Here is a 9,383-nt window from a genome sequence, read left to right on the forward strand (position 1 = left end):
AGGGAGAGGGAGAGGGAGAGGGAGAGGGAGACGGAGAGGGAGAAAGAGAGAGAGCGTGAACGCCCTCCCCATTCTAGGGGAGGAGACTGGTGCTACAAAGCCTCTTGTCATCCCATTGCCAACTGGACAAGTCAGTCTTTGCTTTTCCCCGTGACATGTGTTTGAGTTGCAGCGGAAAGGAAATGTGTCATCTGTGGTTTGGTTTTAAAAGTGGAAAGCTAGCTGTACATATCCTCTTTAAAAACCCCTGCGGATTTAAGTTTCATAGTCTCCAAACTATTCTACTTAAAATAAGAAGAGAAGAACAGAAGTGGCTTATTAAGTAAAGGTTGGGACAGAGCGCTCTGTAAGGTAGGTCGCACATGTGGCTTTCTTATTCCTTCCCACTTATAACTGTTCATGTTAGTGGAGAGGAAGTGCTTTTTCAAAGATGTATACATATATCTATCTAACAATGTAGAATTGTTATGTGTTTTCTATTCCATTATGAAAAATTAAATAAACAGCATAACCAATTAGAGCTAGGAAAATTTATAATTATTAATATGGAATTTTAAATCAGGATGAGGAAGATCTTGAGTTTGTACTCAAATGATTTGAAAAGCTTTGGCTTTTTGGTTTTGTTTTTAAATTAAGGAAATACATTCTTATTATTAAAGCTTAGGCATTACAAATCTGACTAAAAATGATGAGACAAAAAACAAAACCAGAAAATCAAAACCTTGCTAACCCAACCTGGCCTCTGGGGCATAAAACAGAGATATAGAAACAGTTTCTATTCTCAGGCAGTTGTGAGCAAAATAAAGAGTCGCATTTTGCCAGCAGCTTGTTTACTGGGGCATGACAGCACATCTGGCTGAAGACAATCAACAGCAGACCTATTATGTCGTCCTGCGGTACACTGCTAGCATGTAGAATAATGTGATGTGTACTGCACTGTGAATGAACTCATGTAATTATAATAACCTACACTAAGTCATTTTAACACTGAATGCGTAAGTCTACTCTGGTAGAAAAGGATGGACATTTCTTACTAAATCAATTTAAAGTGCTTTTTTTTGGGGGGGGGTGTATGTGACTGACTTATAAAGTATCCAGAGAATCCTATCATTCAACTGAAGACTAAAGCTGAATACTATCACACAAAAGTCAGTGGTCTGTATCTTTAAGCGTTTACTAACAGTCATAATCCCAGTAGTGATCTGGATCCCAGAACACTAGGGATTTTCCCCCTCTCCACTCTTAGTATAAAATATTAATCAAAACATAGTTTCTCATTAGCATTATTTAGTATATGCTATTTTTGTCCGTGCAACTTAGTGTATCTCATCTGTTAATCTCAACTTCTGTGTTTATCAGCATTCCAATATGGTCGAATGGCATATATTATACCACAGTAAACCTCCCTGGCTCAAGTGTGACTAGCAAGGTGGTGTCTGTACCACTTGGGAGTAGTTTAGACAGAATCTTAGGCCCTAACCTAGATCTGAAAACAAAAACAAAAACCCTCCTCCATATAATCAAGTTTGAAAGTAGCATCTATAAAACATATAGGGTTCCTAATAAGACAACTATACTCATTAATTCTTAGAACAATCTAGTCTCCTCTCATTTATGCTCTGAATAAAATATTCTTTCAAGAGTTACTCTGGAGAACTAGTGTAGTATTATAAATACCTAAGCTGGTCCTGGCTACCCACCTTTGATCCCAGAACTCACGAGGCGGAGATAGGCTGATCTTTTAAAGAGAAGAAACAACTCACTTCACTAAAGGTGTAACCAAAATGTCTCTTGCTAGGTTAGCTGTACTTGGGGCAGACATGACAGCCCCAGGGAGATCGCTAAGCAGATGGTCGATAACAAGAGCTAAGAACAGAATTTTGTCCTTTTATGCACTGGCTTCTAGGAAGCTCTGAGCCCCAAACTAAGCTTCAGTTTTGGGGAGGAGGGGTAGGATGAGGGCTGAGCATGAGCTAGCACAAGGCTGAGACTGGGCGCCCAGCCTTCTAATGTTAAAATGAACTGCTCACACTTAGACACTGTGTTCTAGGGCCCCAGGAGCCTGATGAGTGATTCCTTTTCATTTTCTCTATAATTTCTTTTGTAGATTTCTGTTAAAATAAGGGAGAAAAAAATGTCAGTTACAAAATGACAACAGGGGTGGCCACCTTTGACTGATATACTTCTGAGTGCAAAAGAAGTCTTTTGCTTTCCTGATTCTAGGCTGAGAGAAGCACTACGCCTCTGCTATTTAGAAAGACATAGTCAGCTACAGCAATAGAGGGAGTCAGCCATGCCCACAAGGCTACATTCTAGAACCAGAATCCTCAGGTTGCTTAACATCATACTGGAAAGACTAACAGCATTTCAAATTCTCACTTGACGTACACTCACTCTCAGGTTCCAAACCTCTACCCTACCTCTCCTACAAAAGAAAAGCCACTTGTGATATCTTTTTAAGCTTGAAACAAAACTTTCAAGGCCACCTTCTCCTTTACTTCAAGATGAGGGCATGCTTTTCAGACGGTGGACACTTCCGTAAGAAGGAGCCTTCAAAGAGGAAGCATGAGCACAAAAGCAGAAGCATCTGACTACAAGCTGAGGTCCAGGGTACTACCTTAAAAGGGAGAATATGTACAGCTATGGTGTAAGGTTAAACATGGTCAACATATTTGTAATGCTAACTTATAGCATCAGAATGTACAACAAAATTTTTAATTTTTATGTACAATCTAAGAACAGGAATGAAAATTCAGTTAAAAAACAAAGTAACAAATTCACTTGAGAAGAATCCAATAGCAAAAGGTAGGCATGGATCTCTGGTGTCCTTGTGCTATCTCAAGTACAGCCAATTATCTACAATTACCACATGTGCCAGACACTGTTCTTCCACAAACTAACAATTGATACTGCTGTCTCAACAGATACCAGCATACCTGTAGGCATGGAGCACACAGGACAGTACCTGCATCTTGTTTTCCTGATGACAACAGTGTGGTCCTCATCTCCTGGAACAAAAGCAAACTATACACACCTGTGGGCTAACAGTATCAATGCCTCAGGTTCCATTAATCAAAACAGCACAAGAAGTCATCTGAGTGAGAACACAAACCCTGTCACTCCTGCAGTGGGTCACAAGGTGAGTGCCACAGACAAGCCTGTATCATCTCCCACTGTGCCTACATCTACACTCAAGTCCTCCACACCCTTCAAAAACTGTTCTCCAACAGCAGAGATCAAAAGTCAGGGGGAAACTTTTAAAAAGGAAGCCTGTGATAACACCAGCAACACAGCCATGCTAATTTGCTTAATTGTGATTGCAGTGCTTTTCCTTATCTGTACCTTTCTGTTTCTATCAACTGTGGTTCTGGCAAACAAAGTCTCATCTCTCAGAAGGTCAAAGCAAGTAGGCAAGCGCCAGCCTCGGAGCAATGGTGACTTTCTGGCAAGCAGTGGGCTCTGGACTGCTGAATCGGACACTTGGAAAAGAGCAAAGGAGCTCACAGGCCCAAACCTCCTGATGCAATCCACTGGTGTGCTTACAGCTGCCAGGGAAAGGAAGCATGAAGAAGGAACTGAAAAACTCAACTAGGCCATGGTCTGGAAAGGGAAATACAAAGCAGCAACGAGGAAGGCTGAGTTAAAAATAAAGCTGGCTGGTGGTATTTCACATCCGTGTTTGCTCAGATGATCAAAAGTCTGACATGCTGTTTGTTTAGCATCAAACAGACCAGGAAGGGAGATGTATGCCTGCTGAAGTTTTATTTCTGTTTCATATTTCATATATTTGGAGAAAATAAAACAACAGAAGCGGAAGAAACTAATAGAAATAACATGAAGTAACTAAATACTCCTGTTCTGCAGTGAATGACCTCTGTATGAATGTACTTGAACTTGGAAGAGTTCTATTAAGCCCTTATAGCCAAGCAGATGCCACAATGCCTAGCAGAAGTCAAATTCCTAACGTGTAGAATTCAACTGTGTAATGCAATGGTACATTCTCACTGGATAAGATAGAACCTGTACCAGTTGGTATCTTAGCACAGCTAATGTTAGGCTACATCTCTTTACCTTTACATATGGCACAAGACAAAAGTGCTTTTCACCTACACATAACACATTAAAATTTAATTTTGTACAATAAATGAAGACAGACTTTAGAACAAAGCTGACTATGTATCTTTCATTTAGGTTGTTTTAGAATATGTTATAAAAATAAGAAAAAACAACACAACCAAAATAGATGAGATTCACACCCACAACAGAAGGCTATGAATAAATACAAACATGTTTTAGTGTTCAAGAATAACATTTGAAAGGACTGGAGAGATGGCTCAGAAGGAAGGAAGGCATTGACTATTTTTCAAAAGAACCCTGGTTCTATTCCCAGCACTCACACAAGCCTCAGAGCTGGTTGCAACTCCAGTTCCAAGGGATCCTGGCTTCCTTGGGCACCAGGCATACATATGGTACACAAACATAAACACATATGCATGAAACATTCATATACATAAAGTAACTTTTCAAAAAAGAGTAACATTTATATTTTGTATACACAGTTTACTAGAAGATTAATAAAAAAACACCAGCCAGGTGTGGTAACACACACCTGTATTCTCAACATTTTGGAAGCTCAAATCAGAGGCTTCTGAGTTTGAGGCTAGTCTGGCCTGCACAGTGCAATCCTGTCTTAAGCATTAACAACAAACCATAACAAATGCCTTAAAATTGGCTAATGTTTAGAGTGTAAATTTGCTAAGTAACATATAAATGATCAAATTTGACATTTACTCTCCAGAGCAGCATAAATAAAAGAAAGTGAAGTGTGTGTGTGTGTGTGCACATTTACAAGTACAGGTGCTCACAGAATCTAGTTTATTCAACATTGCTCTGGAGCTGGAGTTACAGGTGATGGTGAACCACCTGATTCGAGTACTGGCAACTAAACCTGGGTCTTTGCAAGAGCAGTATGTTCCTTTTTCTAAAAAAAGAAATGTATGTATGTATATATGTAAGTAAGTAAGTATGTATGTATATGTATATTATGTATGAATGAATGTATTTATTTATGTATCCAGCATTCTGTCTGCAAGTATGCCTGCAGGTCAGAAGAGGTCACCAGATCTCATTATAGATGGCTATGAGCTACTATGTGGTTGCTGGGAATTGAACTCAAGACCCCTGTATGTGCTCTTAACCTCTGAGCCATCTTTCCAGCCCAGTATGTTCCTTTATTAAAAATTTAAGGATTTATTTTTATTTTATGTGAGTGTTTTGCCTCTATGTATGTCTATGCACAATGTTTATGCAGTACTCTTGAAGGCCAGAAAATGGTGTTAGATCCCCTGAAACTGCAGTTACAGACAGCTGTGACTTGCCAATTGGGTGTTAGACTTGTGTTCTCTATAAGAGCAAGTGCCTTTAACTATTAAGCCATCCCTCTAGCCCCTTAACATTTCCCTCTTAATTTGCTATGCATCCTGGCTATACATCAGAACCAAATAAAAATGTCAATACCTAATTCCCATGCCCTCCATCTGAGTCCAGTAATAATGAGCTGACTCTTAGGTCAAGTTCTGAGTGTTTCTTCCTAACTCCCTAGATGGTGTTACCCTTAACCATCACATTCACTTCTGTCAAATTCTGTTACTTTAAATTCGGGGTTACATCTTTAAATAAACTCTGTGTTAAGGGGCAGATGAAATCAAATTATTTTCTTTCTTTTTTAATGTGTATAGGTATTTTGCTTGCAAATGTATCTATGCACTACATATGTGTCTGGTGCAAGAAGAGGGCACCAGATCTTCTCTGGGACTGGAGTTATAGATGGTTGTGAGCTGTCATGTGGGTGCTGGGAACTGAACTTGGTTTTTTGTAAGAGCAGTCAGTGCTCTTAACTGCTTGATACCAATTTTTTCATGAATTTACTACTAGTTAAAAAAAAGTTCATCTCCCTAAACAGTAAATCATAACCACTTTACAACAGATAAAGCAAAATGTCGACAAAATGAAAACTAAAGCACGCAAGGGCGAGCAGCCCCTCGGACCAGTATCTTTCTTTCTCTTACATCTCTTCTGACTGCTCTGCTCTAGTCCTTTTGCTGTTAGAAGGTCTGTGGGTGGAGTGAGGGGTTTTGTTTGTTCTGTAACTCAGGCTGGCCTCAAAGTCACGCTGTTTGATGATCTCCAACACACCAGAGTCTCCTGTTCCACCTCCAAAATGCTGAGATTACAGGCACACATCATTATGCCAGACTTTGCTAGTCTTTTCAGGGGTAAAACAGCCCTGACTGGAAATGACTTCGGACAGTGCTCCCATTTTCTGCATATTAAAGATGAAGCTGGGTGGCAGACGGCGGATGATAACTCAGCTATCCTCATAGAGCTAACTGTTATAAACAAATACTTGTCAGAGGAAATCAGAACAAAATAACCTCTTTCTAAGGACAGAAAGTGACTAAGAAATTCCTTCCATATCAAACATATTTGTCAAATATTTTCAAATAAAACAGAAGACTTTTATGTACTTCAGGAATATCTAAAATCTATTACTCAATACTTGATTTTTAAACACATATCCTAAGAATGACATCTTAATGGGAACTTATGAAAAAAAGAGTAAAGATGTCTACAGAGTCAAAATTTCCTAAGTTATTTTTGAACAAAACCATTTTTATTTTCTATTCCTGGATATAATAATCATCTTAATCTAAAGATTTAAAAGTAAATTAAAAGCTTTGTAACAGCAGGGTGTGGTGGTGGCACAAGCCTGTAATCCCAGCATTTGGGAGGCTGAAATAGGGAGACAGTTCAAGGCCAGTCTAGGTTATACAATGACATCCTGTTCTCAAAAAAAAAAAAAAAAAACCCAAAGCTTTATCCCATTCCCCCCCCAAATAAAAAGTTTGTTTATAACATTTTATTACATTCTATTACTTTTAAGTCCCTTCAAGTTAAGAACTAAGTCATAGTAATATATGCTCCTTGGCAGTGACTAGGGACACTGATCCACATGTTGGCTTTTACTGTATCTGCTATACTGCACACCCAGGAGGTGTTTACATTTATTTACATCCCATAATAAGTTAGGGATTGCAATTTTCACTTTTCAGATGAGGAAGAGGCTAGAGAAAGACCTACTTAAAGAAACTTTCCTTCAGAGACACTCATACTCTTTAATAGACTTGGCTTAGCCAATTTCTTATTTGGAAAGTATTAGGGGGACTGGAGAGACAGCTTAATAGTTAAGGAGTGCACTGAGTTCGGATGCCCATCACTTGTGTCCAGGCAGCTCACCACTAAGAGCATCTCAGCTTCTGGGGGTCCTCAACCCTCTTCTAGCCACAGAGGGCACTCATGCATATGTGGCATACATATATATAAAACTAAAAATGTCTTCTTTTTAAAGGAAGCATTCGGGCAAACATACAGCACATTAGCAGAGTCGTGCCTAGTATGTGTAACCCACAGTACCAAAATCAAATTGGTGAGACTAACCTAACTATACTTTTACTTATGCTCTGCCTATACTTTCCTTGGGTGCTGTCAATGAAGGAATAACACTCACAAGTACTGCTTACCTATCATGTGAGGCATCACCTTATCTAGTGCTTGCAATATTCCAAGGTACTATTTCTTCAGAGGAGGAAATGGTGACTAAGAAGGGCATTGACTTGCAGAAGATCCAAACAACACTCATTTCTTCCAATAAGAAATCTCCCTCAGGGGCTGGAGAGATGGCTCAGTGGTTAAGAGCACTGACTGTTCTTCCAGAGGTCCTGAGTTCAATTCCCAGCAACCACATGGTGGCTCACAACCATCTGTAATGGGATCTGATGCCCTATTCTGGTGTGTCTGAAGACAGCAACAGTGTACTCACATACATACAATAAAAATAAATCTTTAAAAAAAAAAAGAAATCTCCCTCAGAATTTACCTCAGAATATATAATTTCTTAGGCAAGACACCGTCCTAAATTTTTAGATTATATAACCACATGACAAGAGAGTAAGGGGTCAGCTACAAACATCAGCTACAAGCATTTAAGTTATATAGATTGTGTTTCAAAATAAGCTGTGTTGAAGGAGCACACTTCTTAGTCATTCTGTGGCATATTGCACTTCCTGTAAGTGCTATTGATAAACTTCCTCTGCTGCACAGAAGCCATCTCAGTGTGCTAGAGGACCATTTTTAATCTTCACTGGAACACCCCTTTGCTTTCTCAGCCAAATCACCAACATGTCCTGTTAGAACAAGAATTTACATTCTGCGAAAGACATTCACAGGTAAGCACACCGACACAGGCCCTCTGATCTCTGTTTTGCTTATTTATTTTAAAAACCGAAATATCATTAGTGTTTTACAGTTAGTTGAATTCAGTTCTTGACAGTTTAAGGATGTCTATAGAAAGTTTCTGTGGCTCTGCTGTGCAGAATTTTATAAACTTATATTCAGAGTTGATATTGTCTGAAAGATTTTTATCAAGGTTTTAATATTATTAGCCCTTTGAAGTTTACTCAGTCAAAATACTTGTTAACATCACTTTAATAATTTTAAATAAGCCAAGAGTTAAAAATAAAATTAAATTCTACAGGTTTTGACTAAATTTACAATCTCTAAAATATTGTTTAAAAATTCTAGGGCTGGGGCAGAGCCTTATTTTGAAACACAATCTATATAACATGTATAAGGCCCTGGGTTTGGTCTCTGGCACTATAGTAAAGAGAAGGAACAGAGTCTAATTTATTTTCTACACAGACTTTCTACTCATATAGATTTAGATGATTTCATCAGTTTTTTTCCATTATTTAAAGAAAAAAAATTAGTCAGTGTTTTTACATGTAAACCAGGTTGGCCTCTAACTCAGTTCTTTCTGTCTCGACTTCACAAGTACTTCACTACCATGACTGGTGTAAATTATTTTTGTCTAAACCTTTTAGTTTATAAATCATGAACGGTCACCTTTGTTTTAACTTAAAGAGAAATTAGATGGATACTTACTATGTTTTTTTGTATAAAATAAAATTTATATTTAAGTAATACTTATGACACATAACTATTATATGTCATTTTAAAAGTTCCATAAGGCAAAAATATGATAAAATGGGTATGTGTATATTCACATCACCTATGTGCTTATGCCACATACTCTGAGCTGACCTGTTAGTGAAGAATGTAAACAGAAAGAAACATCCACAGAAAGAACATTTTGTAAAAACTTGTTAGTATATACAAAAAGATACTTGCCTTGTGACTAAATGGAACAATTACAAATAAAATAAATAAAAATGCACTGAGCTTCCAAAGGCCTGCAATCCTTGAAAAAAAATAATTTGGAAGTGGGTTAGTCCCTATTTCAATACTTCATCAACATAACTTTCATA

General features: G+C 38.1%; 3 protein-coding genes across 7 annotated transcripts in view; 2 read left to right on the top strand and 1 right to left on the bottom strand.

Annotated features, from left to right (window-relative positions):
* Nf1 (neurofibromin 1) overlaps window positions 1-9,383 on the bottom strand; it is a 244,273-nt gene that overhangs the window by 48,451 nt on the left and 186,439 nt on the right. The gene's annotated exons all lie outside the window — the stretch shown is intronic.
* Window positions 105-4,167, top strand: Evi2a (ecotropic viral integration site 2A). 2 transcript variants are annotated; one of them, XM_028759217.1, is made up of 2 exons: window positions 105-351; window positions 2,108-4,167. In XM_028759217.1, exon 2 carries the CDS (start codon window positions 2,870-2,872, stop codon window positions 3,590-3,592), a length of 723 nt encoding a protein of 240 aa, XP_028615050.1. In that variant the 5' UTR covers window positions 105-351; window positions 2,108-2,869; the 3' UTR covers window positions 3,593-4,167. The 2 variants fall into 2 exon arrangements, with proteins under 2 accessions (XP_028615050.1, XP_028615049.1); XM_028759216.1 differs by having other exon boundaries at window positions 2,925-4,167.
* Evi2b (ecotropic viral integration site 2B) overlaps window positions 8,141-9,383 on the top strand; it is a 9,060-nt gene continuing 7,817 nt past the window's right edge. For 2 of the 3 annotated variants that reach the window (XM_028759214.1, XM_028759212.1), the window contains exon 1: window positions 8,142-8,285. The gene's annotated coding sequence lies outside the window, so the exon portion shown is untranslated. Of the gene's footprint in view, window positions 8,286-9,383 lie in introns of all 3 variants that reach the window. The other variant, XM_028759215.1, reaches the window with a different exon arrangement.

The sequence above is a fragment of the Grammomys surdaster genome, unplaced genomic scaffold, assembly GCF_004785775.1.
Source record: "Grammomys surdaster isolate TR1022 unplaced genomic scaffold, NIH_TR_1.0 126278, whole genome shotgun sequence".
NCBI lineage: Eukaryota > Metazoa > Chordata > Mammalia > Rodentia > Muridae > Grammomys > Grammomys surdaster.